Here is a 24,255-nt window from a genome sequence, read left to right as displayed (position 1 = left end):
GGGTGCTGGACCTTCCCCCGCCGAGAAGACGGATGACTCCCCCCGTTGAACGGCGATCGTTTAAGAGGAGGACAGGCCCTGCTCCGAGGAGCAGGAATATTTTCCCGGCTATGACACTCGATCGCGTATGTACTGACCGCATCGAGGGCATTAATGTCGGCGTCCTCTTGGATTGCTTACCCCAAGCGGGCGGATTCATATTATCGGTTCCCCGCCGGGGATTTCGATAAATATTGTTCGACCCCGGTCCTGCCGGACTCCGCGTCAGACAAGCTGGCCGCGGACAGGGGGTCAACCTCCTCCAAACTTCCCTTTGCCGACAAAGCGCGGGGAAAAATGGAGGAGGTAATCAGGAAGATGGACTCGGCGTCTCTCTTCGGACATGCGCACATCGTCCTTCTTGCTTCTCTTGTCCGAGTACCTCACGCTGGCCGGCGATGAGGACTCGGCCGTTCCGGCTGATATGATGGTGGCGGTCCTCCATTGTCTGGAAAACGGGCTGCTCCCCCGCGATACGATCGCGCGTTGGATAGTTACGGCCATCCGCTCGGTTTCGGGCGGATGGCCAGCGACCGATGGTCCGGTTCATGCCCACGAGGGACGGGGGGTGTCGGCCTTATGGGCCTTCTTTGAAGGTGTCGTCATGAGTGATATAACAAGAGCGGCCTCCTGGAAGAGCCCTTCCCCGTTCTGCGACTGCTACCTGAAGGACGTTCATCAGGTGGATTCGAGAGCGGGTAGAGCGATGTTACAGGCGGCTAGCCAAGCTGCGAAGCGAAAGCCAGAACAAGCTCCACCTCGCCAGGGATCACGTGTTTAGGTGAGTTTTCCACGGTATTACAGTGCGAACAATACTTATTAATGTCGTGTTCACCCGCGGGGACGACACCCCCTGTCCGTTCGGGCATGGACCACTATCGGGCCTAGCGGCCGCGTAGCGTTCTTTGAACTTTTGAGCGCGCTGGGGTTCCGTTAAGACATGCAGTAGCACCGAGTACATGTGTGTATACCCGGGCCCACCGCCGTTCCTCGGTGCGAGTCTATGCAAATTAGTAATTCGACTCTACCGGTAAGTAGAGTGAGATTAGGTAGACTCCCCCCCCCCCCCCCCCCCCCCACACACACACACACACCAGTGTGTACGGGGTCTACGAACGAATACTTACCGGTAGAGTATCCCTCTCTCCTTCCCCACATACTCGCATGTCGTCGGACGCTGTGGGTAGGACGGTGGAGGGCGTTAATGTGTGTGAAAGTCTTAGCATTCCTCGTGGCATAGGGAATATGCAAATATTAAGTCGACTCTACCGGCAAGTATACCACTCATGCATCTTGTTCGCTTAGAAAAGAAATTTGCCAAGCAGCGTTTTCTGCTAGCATGAAATTGGGCCCAGATATGAAGTAAAATCAATGGTTTGCGGTAACGCCATGTGTGTATCTACTTGCCGGGTAGAGTTATTTGTTCTTTAGAGAACTGTCTTGCTATAATATTATTGCTACGTATTCTACTACTGCGGAGTAGATTTATCAGATTGTTCTGGAGACTTCTCAGTTCAACTATCCTTCTTTTTAACTACTATCTGGGCGGAAGGTAACGTAAATTTGCTGGAACTACTACTTTAGCTAGAGGATCGTTATAAACTTCACTATCGTGGAGTGATTTGTCTCTTAACGTTTAAACTAGCTTGCTCTAGTCATCGTCAGGAGAAGTAAGTATCGGTGCACAACCAAGCAAAGGGGCATTACAACGATGCTCAAGAAGACCCCCCAAACCGAGGTGAAAACACCCCCCCCCCCGCTTTCTCTGACGCAGAGAGTCCAAGTAAGGATAGCATTCGAGAAGGAAAAAACGCCAGCTGTTTCAACAGTCTCAGTGTTTTGGCGGACTGTTAAGCAGCCCAAGTAAGACAGATAAACCCACGGGAATGTTCCCTTGCTTTGTTTTCCAATAATGTTAGCAGTGGGGAGTATGTGTTTGCGCTCGCGTGAATAAGTACCATGGGTGCACATTGCTTGACGCATGAGAGATACTTAGATGGACAGAGTTTTTCGTTTTGTATTCACTGAGGATTGTAGATAAAGTTCAACAAACCGTTTATAGCTTTATTTGCTTATAATGGTTTCGCATATAGCATGGTATGTTTGTTCGGGGGTATTAATGAGAAGTTATAGGTTCAGAGACTTGCAGACGATTTGCGATTTAAAATCGGTTATTTACATTAAAGCCCGATTGCTAAACACGTTAACGGTCCTTTGACATGATTGGTCCGGTAAAAAACATCACTGTATAATTTAATGAAGGGTTCTGATGATGAAGTTCATATACATGTTCTATACAGGACTATGAGTTAATTGTGCTCATCGAGGAAACCTTTAAAAAAAAATTAAACTGCTAAGATCGGTTGTTAACAAGGATAGGCCTATGTATTTGCATGCATGGTTGTCACTGTTTTCTCCTAAAGCACCACAAGATTAAGCACTCATGTATGGGCTGATCACGCAAACCATAAACACTGACTGCGACTATTTTGTCAGCTCAACCCTTTCCTTTAATAAAACAATTCGTTGAGTCAACCTTTAAGTGACCAAACATAAACCTAACCATTCCCTTACATCTTATATTGATACCGTTATCAATCATGCATCAATCGCATCGTGGGTACGTTTACCCTCCAAGCCCCCCTCCTTTAAAGACAGTGGACACTATTGGTAATTTTCAAAGACTAGCCTTCTCAGTTGGTGTATCTCAACATGTGCATAAAATAACAAACCTGTGAAAATTTGGGCTCAATCGGTCGTCGAAGTTGCGAGAAAATAATGAAAGAAAAAACACCCTCCGTCACACGAATTTGTGTGCTTTCTGTTGCTTGATTTCGAGACCTCAAGTTCTAAACTTGTGGTCTCGAAATCAAATTCGTGGAAAATTACTGATTTCTCGAAAACTACGTCACTTCAGAGGGAGCTGTTTCTCACAATGTTTTATACTATTAACCTCTCCCCATTACTCGTACTCAAGAAAGGTTTTATGATGATAATTATTTTGAGTAATTATCAATAGTGTCCACTGCATTTGAACGGAGTCCCGTGACCCAACCAAAACCCCAGCTCATTACAACCCAAACTGTTACATCACATAGTCAAAACGAACTTGATATCAGACATCCAGCCTCAATATTCAATTCAATTCAATATGACGTTTTTTTTCATACTCTTTAGAAAAACAAAAATTCAATATGAGAGTTTCATAGGCACCACATCTAATTATGCTGAGATACATATGTGCTGTAATTAAATGCTCCCCACCGTGTTTACAAAGAGTTTATTATGCCGGTTTCCAATAAGAAAATTCTTTAATGTCATGGTCACGAGCAGAGATAAGATAATAGAAAATTGCTTTTGTCAAGCGAACGCCAGGGTTCTGGAATAACATTTAGATTTCTGTATTTTGCGTCAGACGTGGAATTCCAATGAATAGCCACTACCTTCGCGTATTGAACATCTCACAAAAAATCTGCATCAATGGTTGCTTAATAGATTCAGTTGTGGCGTCGTCTTTGTTTATTTTTGTGTTGTTGTGGTTTTTTGACGGGTGCGAGATTACGTCAGCGAGCTCCGTACAAAATGGCTGAATGTGAAAAAGTCAAGGTGTGGAATTTAAAAGGTGTTTGAAGTGCGAGAATTCATTGGGTGCGTTCGATTAGCTTCCAGGGTGCGTTCGATTTATTAGCTTTGACGTCCGTTGCGGGACTCGCCATCAGGGTCAATCCGCAAGTGCCATGATTGTGGAATGGGTCTCTAAGGCTGACCGAGGTGCATGACGTCACGACGAACAAACTTTCTCAGTGGCCACCATTTTGTTTTATCCACTGGGAAAATTTCACATGGTTCGACACACATGTTCACTCTTAAACCAGTGCGATTTTGTGACAGTGAGCACTTTTTTCCGAAGATAGGTAGACCTACTTTTGTATCACTGTGGGTTTGTTAATTCATTCATGGTAGTTTGACGTGCAAACATTCATCAAAACTCTATCGCATGATCCGCACGGTGGTGTGACGTACAATCATTCGTATGATTCAAAAGAGGGCGCAATCAGAAGCAACTGTGTTGAGTTCGCCTTCGGTTGGATGGGGTGGGGGGGTCCGACAGAAAGAACCTCCCACAACACCGGTGTAATACACAGTTGTATAATTGGTTGTCCCCGAAAAAGATAATAGCTGTAGTTTATCCCATTCTTAATGCTGAATTTACAACTTGTATGGGGTATAAATTAGACAAACTTAAGTCAGTGTTTGAATAAATGTACACCATACAACCAATCTGTGAAACTACCAATTATCACGCACACGTTTTCTCCGTTGCATATTATCACCGACTGAAATGGTTCTGATATAGTTTATTTTTCCCCAGCGACATGCGATATTATTCCAGTTCGAAGTGAGTGTAAAGGCACTGTGCACCCTTGATAAATTGGCAAATACCAGTGTTCTCATTGTAGGTGTACTTTAACATATGCATAAAATAAGAAATCTGTGGAACATTTTGACTCCATCAGTCATCGCAGATGCGAGAGGTGTATTTTAAGATGCCTTAAAATTGATTCAGGCCTGAAGTATATTAATACTATTATAGTGTGAAATTACATCTGTCTAAAAAAACGTTACTTATAGATGGAGCAGTTTCCCGCAATATTTATACTATCAACAGCTCACCATTGCTCATAACCGATTTTTTTTTTATATGCTAAGAATTATTTTGAGTTAATTCAATTAGTGTCCGGAGTCTTTAAAAAAAAATGAAACCGTCTAACAGTGATAATCTGAAAACCAAAGTTCGAATATGCTGTTTAGAACTTAATGTAATTACCTTAAACCCACAAACAAACAAAAACATGCTGAACACACTCCGCACACATTTTCCTTTTGGCGTGCCTTCTTTTGGTATCTGTTTTGAAAAATGGATTGTTGTCGCAGGCGCCCATATGTTTCTATCTACACACGATTCTGATGGCGCTTTACTGCACTGCGAGCTAAATGTCACTTGACGCTAAAAGCTAAATCATTTGATTCCTCGATGGGCCTTGGAATCCACATAACTCTGTTTCGTCCCCAGAGGGCCTGTTTGACAATAATCTGCCTGTCACTCATTGGGACTTATTCTGGCATTACCAATTAGACACCTTAGGTATCTATGAAGAAAGAGAAGGGGAAAAACACCGATTTAATACTGTGGACGCAATCATCGGAGTGTGATCGTGCTAAGAGTATAAATATCGCATTATACTGAGTGAGTAATTGCATCCCTGAACAGAAACATTATGCTTTGAAAATGTATAATAATCGAAATTCCCTATAGATAAAGGCACTGGACACCCTTGGAAGTATTGTCAAAACGGTATTATCACTTGGTGTATCCCGAATATGCATAATTAAATAACAAATCTGTAAAAAAAAATAACTCAATGGGAGACTTTCCAACGCTAGGCGGCAGCAGACTTACCGGGTAAATTTCCATTGTTCACATAGTTCTGAACATGCCCATAATTCTGAGAACAATGGATTTACCCGGTAAGTCTGCTGCCCTCTATCGTCCCAGAAAGTCTCCCATTGTTCCCCGCTCAAAAGTAATGAAAGAAAAAAACACCCTTGTTGCACAAATCTGTTTGCGTCTATATGCCTCAAACAGGCTTCAGGCCTGCAATATTTTAATATTTGAGTGAGAAATAACCTCTTTCTCAAAAACTACGTTTCATCAGATGAAGCCGTTCCTCACAATGTTTAAAACTACCCAAAGCTATACATTGCTTGTTACCAAGTAAGTTTTTATGCTAGCAATTACTTTGAGTAATTACCAATGCATCCAGTGCCGTTTAAACAGGGGGTGACAATAACTCTAGGCCCTACTGCTGAAACTAAGGTTTTATATTGACACCATTGGTGTTGTCACAGATAGATACAAAAACAAATCGAAATTTACACCACGATAAGGTGTTAAAATGACACTTACTTCTGCAAAAACAATTAACACTCGAGTTATTTTAATAATAACAGCAATAATTGTGGCTCAAGGACACCCTATGATTGCCATTTTTATTCTCGCTTCGGTATCTATTGCGACAACACCCATGGTGTCAATTTTGACACCCCGGTTTTTGCAGTATGTTGCTCAGGGACAAAAGTATTGATAGACTTCACAAGTGTTTTAGTGTAATTTCTGTCCAGGTGTTTATTTCTTGTGATCACCGTCGATTTTTAGATCGGCAATGAATGTAAAACTATTGCTGTGTTCTACTTTCTTTGAATTAAAATGAAGTGCAACATTGTTAATAGCCATTGTGCATAATATGAGCCGATCAAACGGAAGTTATTTATTGGCCAATTATGTGCGCCGCCCGCCCGTACAAATCCGTGTTTCATTTGTTTCATCATCGGTTTACATTCAATATGGCGACATTATGACGTCACTGCATAGTTAACTGATATTAAAAATGACCTAACACTTTTTCCCCTCCAGCCTCAATGTGAAGTGGATTATGGTTGAGACAGCAGACCGCACGGAGCCTCGGTGACGCTGCTTAGAGCAATTGGTGAGAAGGTTAGTTATGCCCCTTGGTGCACCATGTGCTCCTCCTATACTACATGTACGTGTAAATCCATCTTTGTTTTTAAGCATGTTCAGTTTTATACCGCCGATGAGCACAGCTGGAGCTTTACCAAGTGGTAGGATAATTCCTGCCAAACCAATTTCCGTTCTCTTTACAAAAGTGAGCAGTGATCACCACCAAAGCATGAATTATTTTCGGACTTTTTAGTATCATACGAAAGTTGAGTCCATAAGATATCCATACATCTGAAACTTTTTCCACAGAATAAAAAAAAATGATTATTTGGCAGCCATGAGTATTGTTTTTTTTTATATTTTATTATTAGACAACCTGTACACATATTCTAGAAAGCGAAGAAAACCCATCTGATTCGGGAAGAACCCTCTAAACCCACTTCCCATCCAAACAGAGTCACTTGGCCAGCCATACATACAATTTAAGAACTGAATCTAGCAACGCTATTATAAAGTCTAAGCTCAATACTTCAGAGTCGAAAACCGACCCTCATCACCTCACTATGAAACCGACTGACACCTTCAATTGCGATATTCTCCAAACAGATTCCCTGCACAAAAACAGGAAACTTGAAGCCACCGAATTAATTCACTGATGTACTCGAACAAAATGGCAATCATTTTAATACCCCTAGGCTATAAACAACAATCTTCGACAAAACTGCGAAAATTAAAAACCAGAGAAGATGTCAATTGCTCGGACATTTTGGAATTGATTTTTTTTTTTTTTTTTTTGCTAACTTGAAGCCATCAAAACACATTAATATCTGGTCAAGTGATCCATCAAGCGATATAATTACATACAATTGCCCGGGGACATGTTAAATAACCAAGTGTCTTTGATTACCCTTTTGGTCATAATTGTTACCTGAGTGTGTGGATTTTTGTTTTTAATTGGCAAAATGACCTGTCATCGGGTAATGGTAAAATAACGATTGTGTGTAGTTACACGTGTTAAGCAGAACATTTTAAACGTCACTTAGAGTCCGCCATATCAATGCCGCATTTCATTCAATAATAAATTATGTGCTTTCTTACTATCTCTATCTCCCTGCTCATGTTTTTCCACTCCACTGCTTATGTTACACGTACATTGTACTGTAGTTACCTGTTCATGTTTTTGTTGTAGACATCGAGAAAGACTCCGCTTTGGTTGAAACGTCAGTTCATTAACACTTCTTTTTTTTTTAGGGGGGGGGGTAAATCCTAATTGGATAAGCCATATGATGTCAAACAAGTTCTTCTAACGAGATTCTGCATGGTTGAAAGTTGTATTCGAAAACCGAGTTTAGGGTTCCTGTATTTTGGTTTTAAAGGCACATGACAATAAGGGTAGTTTTTACTCACACACTGTAGCATTAAAACGTACTTAGTAACGAGCAATGCGTGAGATAATATTGTGAGATAACGACTCCCTCTGAAGTAACGTTGAGAAAGAAGTAGTTTCTCAATAAATTATTTAAATTGCATCTGAAGGCACACATTTTGTGCGACAAGGGTAATTTTTCTTCCATTATTCTCTCGCACTTTCGACGACCAACTGAGTTCAAATTTTCACAGTTGTTATTTTATGCATGTGGAGATACACCAAGTGAGAAGACTGGTCTTTGCAGTTACCATAAGTGTCCAGTGCCTTTAACGACAGTGAACACTATTGGTAATTGTCAAAGCCCAGTCGTCTCACTTGATGTATCTCAACATATACATAAAATAACAAACCTGTGGAAGTTTGAGCTCAATTGGTCGTGGAAGTTGCGAGATAATAATGAAAGAAAAAACAACCTTGTCAAACGAAGTTGTGTGCTCTCAGATGCTTGATTTCGAGACCTCAAATTCTAAATTTTTAGGTCTCGAAATCAAATTCGTGGAAAATTACCTTTTTCTCAAAAACTACTCCACTTCAGATGGAGCTGTTTCTCACAATGTTTTATTATTAACCTCTCACCTGTTACCAAGTGAGGTTTTATGCTAATAATTATTTTGAGTAACTACCGATAGTGTCCACTGCCTTTAAGTTTTGTCGTTACAATTGTTTTCTTTCTTGTCAGTAACTGTATTATATTAATATCCAGTGTCGTGAGGCGCTGCCTGAGTATAGGCCTGAAAGTGATTTACGTGTAATGTCAGCAGAACTTGAGGATTACTTGCTCACTCAAGGCTCATAGTAGAAACAGTTCTCAAATTGGGCGATATCAGTGACGTCACTCTCGAGACGGGTCGCAGTGTTGAGCTGGCATACAACATGGTCATCAGCCCCTCCCTGCTTCAAGAGATTGAAGGAGCGGCATTGAGGCTCCGACCAGCATGCCACACCACACGCGATGGACTCCCTGACCGGGTAGCTCTTGATCTGACGGTTGAGCAGACAGTAATGTGGTACTTGGTTGAAGATCCTGGCAGGCCGACGCGGGCGGGGAGGTACCTCCAACTCACAAGCAGCAAACTTCACATCATCACACTCTTTATCTCCCCATTTTCCTCCATATTTCTCGGACATCCGGATGCACTCCTGCGACTCCAAATCTGGTTCCGGTCCGGCCCAGTTTTTGAAAACTGGATCCCCGTTCACCCCGGAGCATAACAACTGCCCGGAATTTTTAAAGATATCCTTGCAGCCGATCCAGAGTTCCACCAGATGTTCGGTTGTGTTGTCAACTTCTATCCCCATCTGTAGCTTCATTTCGCGCCAAACAAAGTCATCTTCGGTCTTTGAGTTTGGGACGACCAGATGGGTCCCGAGCTCGGCGCAAGTTTCCGAAGCCCGGGTCCAAGTCACTCTCTCGGGGAGTAAGAGGTAGCAGGATGAGTCCTGCCAGGCAAGCCATCCCGGTGGACACCCGGCTTGGAGCATCTCTACGGGGAGAACAAAAAAAAACGATTTGTAGCAAGAAATTCTTTTGAGAAGACAATAATCCCGACATTGTCACTTTGGATGCACGCAAACAGCAAATTTTAAAAAGTCAAACCGAAGGGACGTACAAGATGACTATCGTGTGTTCCACTGGCCTTTTAGTTGAATAAAATAAGAGTATTCAGCTCAAGGTTTATCAGTGTTGGATAATTAACGAAATTGTTTACTGGTCGTTGCTAGGAAACACGCATTGGTAGTCACAAGGCCCCTTCTTTTACGTGACAATAACGTGGCCGAAAAGGGGGCCGGGCGTGCTCATCAGTGAGCACAGCCGCATATGATAACACACGGTCAATTAACAACAACGGAGCGCCCGCACGCGCCGCTTGGGTACTGAAAAACAACACTATAAGAATATTTCACTTGTTAAAACCATACAGCAGGGACCTTGCCCTCTATGTTAAAACGAGAAGTGTACGAAAGACAGTAGGCCTACTGACTTCATAACAGGCAATAGTGTTGAAATAGTTATGTGCACAATTTGAAGAGAATCAGTATTTTGCTACTTATTTCGTTTAATGATTCTCGGGTATAGGGAGGTCTCGAGTCGCTCCCCCGCTCAAAAAGGGGAGGGTTGTTTCGCCCATAACCTTAAATCTTAAATACACGGAACCTTGACGTCAGATGTTCAGGCTATATTTCTGAATTGATGGCTCCGACATTGGTTCCGGCTGGATTGCTGAAAAAGGTCCGTTAGCCGAAGTCCCGAAGTCAACTGTATTGATATTGCCTAATCTTTAACGTTTGAGGGCGTCCTGTCTCGTCGACGACTCTCTTTACGGGCGACGCAGTTTCCCATTAGAAAACCGATTGTGTGTGCATTGGTAGAAGCGACAGTATTTCCTGTGGTAAAATGATGTGTAGGTCACACGGCGAGCAATATGGCGACAATCACAGAACCAAAGTCTGCGGAAAAAGACCTGGAAAAAAAGGAAGACATGGAAGAGAAAGATGAAGAGAACGTAGAGAATGGAGAGGTGGTGGGTGAGAAGAAGAAGAAGAAAAGGCGCAAGAAGAAGAAGACAGGTAATGTCTTAGTTTAAACAGGTTATATTTATCATTATTTTTAGACACGTTTGCGTTTCTTGCAATGCTGTACGTTTTTAAACCAACTTGCATCACATTGGAAACTAGGGTTGGGGTATGTTTGGAATGCATGCATTGAGCATGGGAATTTGCACAGTAGCATACATACAGGTATGCTGGTTAGTGTGTGGTGTGGCACGTTGCCCAGATACCGGACAAACGTCTGGCTTTTTGTGTTTGTTTCAATTATTATGAAATATGTTTTTTTGTTTTTATTTAGTGTTTTGTTTTTAATTTATTAATCCATGGAAAAACATGAAAAATAAGACAATATGTTTATTTAAAATATATATTATTTTGATTTTGAAAATAAATCAAAATTAGCTTCTCCATCCACTCCATGAATGATCCAGCATCCAGCAGGGCATTTAATAATTGCTTCAGGTTTTTTATTTTATGAGAAATCCACTCTTCCTCATTCTATCTTCTCACCGATTCACTTTCACTTGTTTCAGATCACAATCAGGCACTGGCAGTTCATTAATCATTGGCCATGGATGTTGGCTGCAGCCATTTTATTGTAAAGCAAGAAACTTGAGTCACTCAAAGACACTCCCAAAATTTAAAACATAAAGATACCAGTAAAACAATGAAATATGCTGTATACATTTTTTGCTTAAAGACAGTGGACACTATTGCCAGTATTGGTAATTGGCAAAGACAAGTCTTCACAGTTGGGGTATTTCAACATACATGTATGCATAATAACAAACCTGTGAAAATTTGAGCTCAATCGATCGTTGAAGCTGCGAGATAATAATGAAAGAAAAAACACCCTTGTCATACGAAGTTGTGTGCTTTCTGATGCTTGATTTTGAGACCTCAAATTCTAACTTGAGGTTTGGAAATCAAATTTGTGGAAAATAACTTCTTTCTCGAAAACTACGTCACTTCAACAATGTTTTATGCTACCAACCTCTCCCCATTACTCGTAATCAAGAAAGGTTTTACGATGATAACTAATTTGAGTACTTACCGATAGTGTCCACTGCCTTTCACAGTATTTTGTGTCATTGGTCAATGGTCATCATTGTGATTGTTAGTCAAGAAGTATTTTCTTACTTGTTAACAGCAAATGAGAAGCCCATCCCTAATTAAGAATCCAACAAAGCCAGTAGATGATATGCATCGGGTACATGTAGCCCATTAAATCCAACTTTTAAGCTGACCACTGATACATCTTCTTTGAAACAGTACCACAAAAAGAAATGGAGAAAACTTCCCCAATTGTGTTATGACTGGCCACCTCCCACATTTCTTTATCTTTTAAAAATTTGCAAGGAAAGTGGCATGTCTAGTATTGCAACTTTTCAGAATTGTATCAGTGTTTCTTTAAAAAAAAAAACTTTTAAGCAACCCTTTTGTTTACTATGTAGGAGAAGCTGCAGTGGAAGCTGAAGGGAATGATGGTCAAGTCATTAATGGAGGAGTCGATAAAATCACTGAAGACGTCAAGAAGCAAAGTCTAGATGATGGTAAGAGCAGGGCTCGATTTAGACACCAGCCCGGCGTATAATAATAGTCATAATATAATAATAAATGTGGCTTCTTATATAGCGCACATGTCCGTCACTCAGTGACGCTCCTGGCGCTGCAACATTATAATTTCCTGCCAGATGTGGGACTACTTTTGAATTATGAGACCTAATTCTGATAGCACCATGTAATGCTTTACAAGGTGCTGTGGCGCAATTTACTGCCGATCGGACCAGGACCACCGGGGCGAGCCCCTTCTCTTTTGGATAAGTGCACTCTGCTTCTTGGACCAATGGCTTAACGTCCCATCTGAAGGATGAGTCACAAGTCAAGAGTGCTTTGAGCTAGTCAAACTTGCTTCTAGGTACTTACTTCTTCTAGGTAGCCCGAACGGGCTAGTAAGAAATTAGCAACTTGAATTGTTTAATGCACTTGTTAACTGCTACACATTCGACGCAGTACTAGCATATTTCTAAAACACCATTTGTTGATAAAGACACACAATTCTTTGCATTGTACCTTGCAACAATTTAAATATCTTTTCAAAGACTTATTATATCCTTTTTCTGTTTTTTTATTTTATTTTTAGCAGATGAAGAGAAAGAAGCAGATGGGGAAGGGGATGGCGAAAATAGCAAAAAGAAGAGGAAAAGGAAGAAGAAGAAGGGCGGAGCTGGAGGCGGAGAAGGGGGAGGAGAGAAGACCAGCGAGGAAGGTGCCTTGGGAAAATCTGGAGCTTCCAAGAAGCAGACTGACCCCCCTACAGTCCCAATCTCAGAATTGTTTCCAGAGGGAGTCTATCCAGAGGGTCAAGTGGTGGAACATCCAGAAGTGAATGGGTAAGAAATGACGTGTGGTGTCTTCAGTCTTGGGGTCCATTGGTTTGTGGTTGTCAAGCACATTCATTATTAGGAAACTCTTTAAAAATGCAGAGCGGAATCTTTGTTTTCTTTCCCCAATGTTGTTAGCCAGAAAAACTGGAGTTTCTAAATTTGCTGAAAGTGTCCACAGTGCTGATTTCAAATATAAATAATTGACAGATACATGTAACCTCCAAATTGTCTGAAGTGTTTGGATAGACGCTTATAAATCCGGGTATATTTATATGTTCTTTGTTTTCAAATTTTGTCTCTTGCATTTGCAGCCGGACCGCAGCTTGGCGTATGACGAGCGAGGAGAAGAAAGCCTTAAACAGCGCTCATAATGATGTTTACAACGATCTGAGGCAGGCTGCCGAGGCTCACAGGCAGGTCCGCAAGCATGTACAGAGCTTCATCAAACCTGGACTCACTATGATTGAAATCTGGTAGGTCAACGTCGTAGGATGATTTACAACAGTTTATTTGTTAGCCTGAACGTCTGACGCCATTCTTCGAGGCTCGTGAATAAACCAGAGAGCGGCCAAAACACTGCGTGTAGTTTGACCTCTGACCTCTGTCGTTTCACATATTGATACGCAGTCAAATTCCATTGCGGACTTGAGAGCAGTGACTATTTGGGCATCTATGTCACTGCACATGCATTGTATCCAAAGGGAATCACTGGATCTAGCAGCAGCGACCTGTCTTTATCCTTGCGGATAAAGACAGGGGCCCAGTCTAGCCATTTGTGAGGTAGATGTTGAATAATATTGGGTACTTAGGTCCGGATCCTGCTTTGGACCAGAGTGTTGGCTTGTTTTCCAGAAGATACATGTGGGATCTAACACCCTTTTTAGACAGGCACACCAGAGTCGCACCTAACCAAATAGATTAGGAGCGATTTAAGTTTCAGACAAGCCAGCTTTTAAAACATAACACTTTCTTTGGCTTGGCCTATGACAAGATCGAAGTGTGAAACCAAGGCCCTCTAGAGTCGCTCCAAACATCTGAAACAGTCAATCTTTTGACTTTCTGGCCCATCAAGTCGGTCCTTACTGTTTCAGATGTCAGACTTTTCATGTACTTCATTCAAAATTTGGTTCAACGGAACTCTGAAACGCCTGTCTGAAACGGGTGTAAGTCTCTGCGGTTTATAAACAGACGAAGCCAGCCGCTGTGAACTTCTCCTATGGTTACTCTGACACGCAATCTCATACTAGGCGAATCAACAGTGGGTGGTTAAGCTCATTCTGGAAAGTTTTTGTCTGCTGGTTGTCCTGGACTAGGTTTAAACATCTTCTCTTCACACGCATCTTCTGTTCAAAGTAAAACTGGTTTCACTACCCCAAAAGAGACATTAATGATCAAAGTAAAGGTGCTTGATTTTGTACTATACAGTGCAACTCAAATTAGATTCCTAAACTACAGACAGTGGGGCTACATTGTACGTGTACATTTCAAGTTCAATGGCAGCCTTTCGTAGCAAGACTTGTGAACAGGTATTACCTTCTCTTACAAAACAACGCAAAAGTTCGCCTCCTGCAATGTGACTATCTGACCTGTGTTTCCATGGCCAACCTTTTGACAAGGAAAAATGGCACCTACGTGTACATGTATGTAAAGTGCTTGTATGCCAAAACTAACCAGTTTAAAGACACTGGACACTGTTGGTAATTGTCAAAGACCAGTCTTCTCACTTTGTGTATCTAAACATATCCATAAAATAACAAACCTGTGAAAACTTTAGCTTGATTGGTCGTCGGAGTTGCGAGATAACTATGAAAGAAAAAAACACCCTTGTCACACGAAGTTGTGTGCTTTCAGATGCTTGATTTCGAGACCTCAAATTCTAAACTTGAGGTCTCGAAATCAAATTCGTGGAAAATTGCCTCTTTCTCGAAAACTATGTCACTTCAGAGGGAGACATTTCTCACGATGTTTTATACTATCAACCTCTCCCCATTACTCATTACCAAGTGAGGTTTTATGCTGATAATTGTTTGGAGTAGTTGCCAATAGTGTCCACTGCCTTTAAGTCCTTGTTGGAGATATCGTCAACTTTTGTCAAAAGCAGCAATGTGAACATCTTGTTGTGATATTGGCCTTGGTGAAATGTCCCCATTAATTCACACCTGATTACATTTTCTGTCACCACAGTGAAAGGTTAGAGACGGCATCAAGGAAGTTGATTAATGAGAATGGTTTGAAGGCTGGCTTAGCTTTCCCGACCGGCTGCTCCATCAACCACTGCGCTGCACACTACACGCCTAATGCTGGGGATACAACCGTATTACAATATGATGATGTGTGCAAGATTGACTTTGGAACACACATCAATGGTAAATATTGTCAAGTTTTCTTTTATTAATTTTGTTTTTTGTGTGTAAGCACTGTACATGTATACTCGGTACTATCCCGAGTCCTGTGAAAAAATATTACATGCATATTACTTGGATAGGATTTCAACCCACGACCCATGCAATTCTAGAGCAGTGCCTTACCATGGAGGAAAGGAGAGAATGAGCTCGAACGGCCCACCAAACCGCAGAGTAACAAAAGAAAACCCTGACAATGCCCCTGTCTGACCAGTGGAATAAGATAGGAGACCTCCTGCAGGACGGCCGATTAGTGAGCGCAATTAGATCTCTTTGTACTAAGGTGTGGTACCGCCACTCTGCACTGTTGCCTTTGTGTAAAGTTGAATCATTGGAGACAAGAATTGTGAATATACACTTCTTCATTTACCGTTTGTGGTGTTAACATGGAAGTATCATAGCAATGTTTACATTTTTTGCAACTTTCCTGTCACAAGCGGTGGTTCAAAATTGTTGTATTAGCACATGAGGGTGGTTGGTATTCAATTATGTTTTTCGTTTTTGGTGGGCGAAAGTGTACACAAAATTTATCAGGTCTCAAAAAAGTATTTTTTTCTTTATTATATCCATACGACATACAACGCCATAGTTGCATGAAGAACCAAGTGCGCACGCGCAAACTCACATACGCCAGGTCGCCCATTGTTTGTGTAAGGTATGTGGGTGATTACGAGGTGTCGTTAAACGACCGCGGTACCACGGGTTCGACTTTTGAAGTCCCTTTGTTCATTTGTTCAAGCTCCTTCTCTTTCTTCCTCCATGGTCTTACCAACTAGACTACCGAAATTGCCCAACAGCTAAAGGCAGTTCAAATCCTATGTTTTTGCAGCACGTACATGTACCACAACGATATATAATCATGTTAAATTTGCATCGGGTTTGAAAGTTTTCTTTTATTTGCATGATTTCTGTTGTTATGTAATTAAACTCACAGATTCTGAAGCTAGCTTGATTATTCCTTCTGATTCAGTAGTATTTATCAGTTAGTATTTATAAGAAATGACAACCAATGCCAAAACTACGATAAGAGTAGGTCCTTCTATTTTACATCGCTCATGATATTGCAGTTTAGTTATTTACTATACACATTATACTTCATATTCTTTTTTCAAAGGCCTTCCGCTCTTCCACAATCTGTTATTTAGAAATTTATGCGTCACATGGGTGTGTATAAACCTTGTTTAAAAAGTGTGCGTGACACATGGGCATGACACGCGAGCTTGCACCTGTGCATAAAGACAGTGTTTGTCAGTTCGTCTCGTATTGATTTCTACTGGAGTGTGTTCAGATACAAGCAAACATGAAGAAACAAGGCAGCATGCGTAGATAAAACAAATTAAGAAAGTGACAAGAGAGGGAACAAAGTTGCAAAAAGAGAATAGACAATCGGACCAGGGTAAATGTTTCTTTAGAAGATTCTGTCCACGGCTTGGGGGGGGGGGGGAGGGGTAGAATCTCATCCCACACCGTGTGTTGCTGTTCGATACAGCAAGCCAACTTAATTAAATTGTTGATTAGTAGGCTTATTTTTCACATTGACCATTATAAATTGATCATTATAAAGGCACTGGACACTATTGGTAATTACTCAAAAAAAGTTGCTAGCATAAAAACTTACTTGGTTAAAAGCAAAGCAACTACTGTTGATAGTATAAAATATTGTTAAAAACGGCTCCCTCTAAAGTACTTGTAACATAGTTTTAGAGAAAGAAGTTATTTTCCACGAATTTGATTTCGGGACCTCAGTATTAAATTTTGAAGTCTCGAAACCAAGCATCTGAAAGTACACAACTTCGTGTGACACGGGTGTTTTTTTTATCTCGCAACTTCAACGACCAATTGAGTTCAAATTTTTACAGGTTTGTTATTTTGTGCATATATGCTGAGATACACAAGTGAAAAGACTGGTCTTTGACAATTGCCAAAATTGTCTAGTGCCTTTAAATGCCTGTCTGATACAGACAATTAAATTGAGAGCTAACAATTGTGATGCCAAAAATTATACTACAATAACAACCATCCCAACCAGCTGTTCGAACCATTCAACACGATTACCTACATTAAACGTAATATATTCACTGATACAAACTTTAAAGACAACATTCATAAATACCTCAGACAGTTTCACTATTCCTATTGGTGGAGAGCGCGTCAGGTTGGTGTGTATAAACCATTGTTTGTGACCAGTAAAAAGTGTTGAAACATGGGCGTGACGCGTGAGCTTGCACCTGTGCATAAAGACAGTTTCTTTATTTCTATTGGTTGAGAGCAACGGCCGGGACAAGTGTGCCACATCACGCAATACGCGAACGCGCACAGCATTCCCTTATAAAGAGTTGTTTACCCGATCGGGGGCCGAGGGCCTTACCATTTCATAGCTGGAGGGGTGTTGTGTTAAAAGAAATCATTGAACAATTAAAAAATTTGCATTTATTTTACTTTTTGACCAAAAAGTGTTGATGTTTTTGGACCGAAAAGGTATTTATGAATGGGAATCAAAGTGTGTTGAATCGGTTTTCAACTAGTGGTTTAAACCCGCCGAGACCTGGTTCTTGATCAAGAACCAGGCCTCATTGGGTGTAAACCACCAGTTGATTCCCTTATACGATGTGAAACATGTTCTATGATACATATGTGTTTGTTGAAGTCAAACCAGAAATACAAAGACACTAAGATGTTAAAACACTTAAATGGGCCTATAACCGTTACAATATCAACCCTGGTTTATTCTTTAGGAAGAATCATTGACTGTGCATTCACTGTGGCATTCAACCCTAAATATGATCAACTCCTGGCAGCAGTGAAAGATGCAACTAACACTGGTATTAAGGTAAGATTGGCTGTCTAGTTTCAGGTCGAGAGTTATTTAATCATTATTTCACACCATCATGACATTCACAAGTGGTTATAGACAGCAGGACTTGCAATGAGAAGGTTGTGGGTTCGAATCCAATTCGACTTCACAATGAGTCAAGTTACTGAATCACAGCTTACTGGTGTGTGCAATAAGCTAGGGCAGCCATTATGCAGCCATAAGCAGCCATAGTGCACATGGGGTGACCTCTCATTCACAAAACAGTACTGATAGGTTGTGGTTTGTGTAATGATCCCAATATTGTGTGCATTTCGTGGCACACACACAGGGGAGGTAAATGATACATTGTATTAGTTCTGCAGTGTCCAGGTGTCTGTGGGAGACCGCCTGGGCGCTAAAGTCTTTGATGTTTTTTCAAAGTTCGGGATCAATGGGGGAGTCTTGTGGTTTGTTCTGGGACTTGATATTTTTTTAATAGCCCTTTGTGTTTGCAAGATGGCTCAATTAGGGAAGACATCGTCATACTTCATCAAAACCACGATTTGCTGTTAATTCGCTTAACAAAAAATCAAGACGATACGGTAATCATTTAAGAAATGGTTTTGCGATTTTCGATTATATCGAGATATCACCCAAGCTTAGTGTGCAACTCATAATCATAGACTTTCAACCAATGTTTGGATGACAGAGATTAGTTGTTGCTGGCTTGGGGTTTCTGTCCCCTTGTGGGAGTCTTGCCGAGTTCCATTGATGAGAAGATCAGATTCAAGTGGTCTGGTTGGACCCTGGGGCCAGTTTCACAAAGCAATCAAATTCATCACAAGACACATTTTCAGTAGCACCAAAGTAATTTGTAGTGTGACATAACACTTTTCTTAGCAACTACGATTAGTTTGAAGTTTAGATCAATCTCGGCCCTTTGTGAAATAACCCCCAGGTCATGTTATACATGTAGATCTTTCCATTGTTGATAAACAAAGTGCACTGATTAGCATGGTCTGCTGAATGGTCGCAAAACAATCAATCATTTAAAAAAAAAGAAGGGTGACTGAATTGAACCTTTTCTGTAAAGATTCATAAGCTGAAATATCTCTTATGACTTGTTGGTTTGTTGTCAACATTAATATTTAAATATTTGTGTAACCGCCACCTTTTTTTCGATTTGCATTTATGGCTTTCCGAAGTTTTCAAAACCTCGGTTGGCAAAACCTTGTGCTGTGAGAATAGAAAGGTCTAATGATTATTTTCCTTTCTTGACACTCCTATGAATTAGGAGGCTGGTATTGATGTCAGATTATGCGACGTCGGTGAGAGGATACAAGAAGTCATGGAATCCTATGAGGTGGAGCTCAATGGGAAGACGTATCAGGTCAAACCAATCCGTAACCTGAATGGTCACTCTATCGGTCAGTATCGGATACACGCTGGAAAGACTGTCCCCATCGTCAAGGGTGGAGAAGCAACTAGGATGGAGGTAGGTTACTCGAGCATGATATTCTTCCTATTTAAAGGATTTGGGTACTTTTTCAAAATGTCCACAGATTTACATTAAACTTACAGGGTTTGAAGATAATGATAGTGGAAAGCTTCCCTTCAAATATTACTAATTAAGGTTGTGTAGTTTTTGAGAAATGAGTAAAACAAGTCACAAAATAATTTTGGTCTCATGAGACCAAAATTATTTTAGCATGTAAAATCCCCTTTACCAGTTATGATATTATACCAAAACCATAGCATACTGGTTTTTACGTTTTTACATGCTAAAACTGAGACGAAAATTATTACTTGTACTCATTTCTTAAAAACTACAGCACCTCAGTACGTAAAATTTCAAGGGAAGCTTTCCACTATCATAATCTTCAAACTGTGTAAGTTTAATGTAAATCTGTGGACATTGTGTTTTTTGTTAGGAAAAAGTACATTACCCTTTAAGTCTGATTTCCTATTTTTTAGCCCTCAGAAAAATCCGCAAATTTGTTATTTTAAATAGGCTGAACCATGTGCACAAGTACAGGGTACGACCTTAAAGGTGTTTCGCTGGCCAAATGCCAGTTGATGCGGCTGCAGACTAGCTGAAACACCTTGCCAGGTGGTCCGGCTGACCAGTCAAAAATATACCACAGAACTCTGACTATTTTGTTTAATTATTTAAAGGTTAGGATAAAACGTAAAAACATTCACGTGAGGTTCGGATTAAACATAGAAACATTAACTTAAGGTGTCGCAGCACGATCCCATCAGCGACACAAACAAAGACTTTGTTTTTTATTTTACAGACTGTAGTCTTTGTTATCTCTTTACTTTTGCGTAAGACAATAAATGCAGACACATTGAATGCTAGAGGGCATTTCAGAACAATGCAGTAGCGTGCGAATAAGCCCCTCTGTTGTTGAAATTATGAAACTACGCGATAGCATACAAAACCAGTTTCAACCGTCTTAACAAAAGATCACACAACAATAACAATTTCCCTGTTTACAAGGCCTCATGGACCAATCTGGATTTAAGCTAACATGCCACTAATTTTGTGTTGTTTGAAGCTTTGCATGATGTGGAGAAATAGGACGAAACTATAAATAAATAGTAAACTTGCGGGTACAACCATGTGTAAATCACTTTTGTGCGAGTTTTGGCTCTGAAAAGAGCCGGTTTGGTCTCGACGTGTCAAACAGTATACTCTGCCAATAACTATTTATTAAATTATTACAGTGTTTCTATTGTCAATTAAAACTTAAAGCAGTTTCTTTTTTGACTGACTGTTTCAGGAGAATGAGTTCTATGCCATCGAAACTTTTGGCAGTACAGGAAAGGGAGTGGTACATGATGATATGGAATGCTCGCATTACATGAAGAACTTTGAGGTTGGACATGTCCCACTGAGGTAAGCCAATGTGATAGTAATAATAATAATAGCTGTTTTTTATATCGCGCTTAACACACTCGAAGGGTGTCTCAAAGCACTTCCAATATTATCACCCCTGATCACTGGGCCGAATTCATTCCTCAAAATCATCTCATTTAAAAATATATATATATTTTTATCTTTCTTGTCCTTGTCATGTCCAAGTCCTTGTCTGTCTCAGGGAAATGCACAAAAGGCATTATGCTTTTACCTTTTTCCCTGCATGTTGACTAGTACGAATATCCTCTATAGTTATTATCTTTGAAATAGCCTATCTATACATTGTAATGCTGTTAAATTATCTTGCGTACATATTTCATTATTATACTCATTGTTATTTGTTTTCAACTGTATGCTTACATGTAGTTGTTATTGTCGAACAGGAGTACCAAACTTAAAACTTTAGTTTGGTACTCGAAGTATTTTCTACCATGAAAATCCTTGACTCTGTAATAATTTTTTACAAGGCTGGTTTACTTGCAGTCCATTCTGTTTGTATGAAGCTTTTCCAAGTCCATATATTGTGCCTTCATTTGAGTTGGTTTTTCCCAATACTGGATTTACATATACTGTACTAACATTTTAGGTTATCACTTTGTGTATGAAAAAGCTTTTCGAGCACCATGGCAGCCCAGAGCTGAATACTACCAGGGGGATCTGTAAAGCGCATTGCGATTTTAAAATGCACTTTATAATGTAAGACTTCACTGCATGTAGTTATTACTTTTATTTTCTTGGTTGTTTAATACCATGTTATTTTTTGTTTTGTCTGGTATCCAGGATGGCGAGATCAAAGAACCTACTGCATAAAATCAACAGTAATTTTGGCACGTTGGCATTCTGCAGACGATGGTTGGACAGGATCGGAGAGACTAAATATCTGATGGCATTAAGGAATCTATGCGAATCAGGTAAAGAAATACTTCAGCCTTTGTGTTCCTCGTGGTTGATATTTAGTGGTTAGACTGCAGGACTTGCAATCACAAGGTTATGTGATCGAATCCTACCAATCTAATCACTGAATAACATTGACTAGAATAAGTGTTGCCTAATAAATGATTCACATTTTCTTGATTTGTGCATTTCATAATCATAGATGTTTAGCCACTGTGTGTAAGAGAGATAGATTGGCTGTTGCCTAATTCCCTTGACAGGAAGATCATTGTCTAAACAGCAAAATAATACTGGACTTTCATACAGCGCAGGTATCTACCAATTTTGTCAGCTGTGTATTGTGCTACAGCACCTTGTATACCATGACATAGTGCTATGAAAAGTATTAGATCTCCTATTTCAAAACGTAGATCCGCATACCTTGCAGGAAAAAAAATGGAGCGCTTTGATGCACCCTTTGGGTCTGAGAAAGCACTATATAAGAACTTTTATTATAAAAGAGTCAATTCCTGTGTTTGTTGATTATCTTTGTAAATAAAAAATGAAGACAGAGTTTGTCTCTTCTGACTTGATTTCTCCAAAAAGTTCTGGTTGAGGCTGTAGTTAAATAGTTTTTTTTTTTGTTTTTTTTTAATGCTACAGGGTTAGTAGACGCCTACCCGCCACTTTGTGACATCAAAGGCTGCTACACTGCTCAGTTTGAGCACACGATCATGCTACGCCCGACCTGTAAAGAAGTGGTGAGCCGAGGTACCGATTACTAGGCAGGCTAGTGTGACCTGCAGCCGATTTCATGAAACCCTGTCTCGAGTAAGGACGAGTAACATGCCTTACTTAGGATGGGTTCAATGCGTCTTAACGTCTAAGGATACGGAACTGAGCTCAATGAGTTTGGTGAAATCGACGGCTGCTCCTTGAAAGAGTCTAAATATCAGAGACTTTGAAACATCCTGATGTACCTGAATGCGGGAGAAGAACAGCTTTCCGATGATATCCAACACTTGGGGTTCGTGTATCAGTAGTATATGTTTGATGATTAAAAGATTTTTTTTAATTCAATCGGCTAATTCCTGCTCTAGTTTTTGAAGTGCCATACTTCGGCCCGGAACCTCATGTAATGACTAAGCAATTTATGTGCTGGTAAGAATGGATTGTGCTTAGCAGAAACCGGTCACCAGCCAAATGACTATACGTCCTGCACGTTTTCAACCGGGAACTTAACTCTAAACTCTTTTAAGTGCAAAGGTTGCACGTGAATGATTTATTTGATTTACCCGTCATGGTCGAACATGTACGATTTATTTTCTGTACTAAAAAAATTTCAACAATCGTACATGACAACCCATCATATACATGTAGATAATAAAGCAAGAGGGCATCATCTCTCACACAAGAAATACTGTTGACTTTGAGATGTACCAAATCAACACACATTTTGACAGATAGGAAAGACTTTTCTTTTTGTTTTGCGAACTTTGCGAATAACCTCTCAAAGCTGGGCATTTTAGGTTTGGTACCCACAAAAAACTGGAAGAGTTGAGCAATACTGTGTACTCAGTTGAGCTCAGTTTTCACAAATGTTGGAGCAGTTCATGTTTTGGTGATGAGCTGCGTGGATGTCTGGCACTGATAATGTAGATCATTTAGAAAAAATCTAAAATATTGTTAGAAGTGACAACCAGCATGTTCACATCAAAAAGATACAGAAGTTTCACTTGAAAGCTTGATAGTGTTTTTTTTATACAGTGGTTTTTCTGAAATTGTTTTGAACTCTAAAAACTACCGAATCACTCATTTAATAGATCGATCCATTAAGCTCCGCCCCATTGCGTATTGACCAATCACAACGCAACGAAGGTCCGACACTAAGGTCCGACATGCGTGCGCGTATCTTGGCGCGCGCGGCAGAGTTGTGCAGAAAGGCATGGAGAGCCCCACGTGTTCTTGCTCACACGTGCGTCGTGGGCGGAGCCTACTGGATTGGTCTATTTCAGGTGAAGCATGCATCTAAAATAGACTAGTCCATTAAAAAGGTAAACAAAAACACATTGCCATGGATCGGTCGAGTTGGTCTTTAAAAAAGTTTGTAACAGTTTGATATAAAATACATGTGGTTAGAAAGATGTTTTAAAAGTAGAATACAATGATCCATACACATTTGCCTCGAAATTGCATGGTTTTTCTTTTACCTTGCAAACTAACACAGTCGGTGAAAAGAAGGTGTACTTGAACTTTGCTTGTACTTTTTGTAGTGTTTTATTGGTGATCATATACCCGTGGTTCTATAGAGAAAGCAGAAATTAACCCCAATCAATTA

General features: G+C 40.5%; 1 protein-coding gene across 2 annotated transcripts; it reads left to right on the top strand.

Moving 5' to 3' along the window:
• The first annotated feature begins 10,396 nt into the window (after window positions 1-10,396).
• LOC139954329 (methionine aminopeptidase 2-like) lies at window positions 10,397-24,031 on the top strand. 2 transcript variants are annotated; one of them, XM_071954083.1, is made up of 10 exons: window positions 10,397-10,556; window positions 11,993-12,091; window positions 12,685-12,931; window positions 13,237-13,398; window positions 15,110-15,291; window positions 18,063-18,157; window positions 19,416-19,616; window positions 20,908-21,023; window positions 21,825-21,955; window positions 22,581-24,031. In XM_071954083.1, the coding sequence occupies exons 1-10, from the start codon at window positions 10,412-10,414 to the stop codon at window positions 22,700-22,702; spliced, it is 1,500 nt and encodes a 499-aa protein (XP_071810184.1). In that variant the 5' UTR covers window positions 10,397-10,411; the 3' UTR covers window positions 22,703-24,031. The 2 variants fall into 2 exon arrangements, with proteins under 2 accessions (XP_071810184.1, XP_071810183.1); XM_071954082.1 differs by having other exon boundaries at window positions 12,682-12,931.
• The last annotated feature ends 224 nt before the right edge of the window (window positions 24,032-24,255 follow it).

The sequence above is a fragment of the Asterias amurensis genome, chromosome 2, assembly GCF_032118995.1.
Source record: "Asterias amurensis chromosome 2, ASM3211899v1".
Taxonomy (NCBI): Eukaryota; Metazoa; Echinodermata; class Asteroidea; order Forcipulatida; family Asteriidae; genus Asterias; species Asterias amurensis.
Note: the sequence above shows the minus strand (reverse complement) of the source record. Positions and strands in the feature narration are given on the sequence as shown.

Bases quoted from the DNA above. Each gene is read 5' to 3' on its own strand.
- LOC139954329 (XM_071954082.1), top strand. From the start codon at position 10,412: ATGGCGACAATCACAGAACCAAAGTCTGCGGAAAAAGACCTGGAAAAA. The intron at 12,932-13,236 runs GTAAGAAATGAC...TTGCATTTGCAG, and splicing joins GAACATCCAGAAGTGAATGG to CCGGACCGCAGCTTGGCGTA. The intron at 13,399-15,109 runs GTAGGTCAACGT...CTGTCACCACAG, and splicing joins CTCACTATGATTGAAATCTG to TGAAAGGTTAGAGACGGCAT.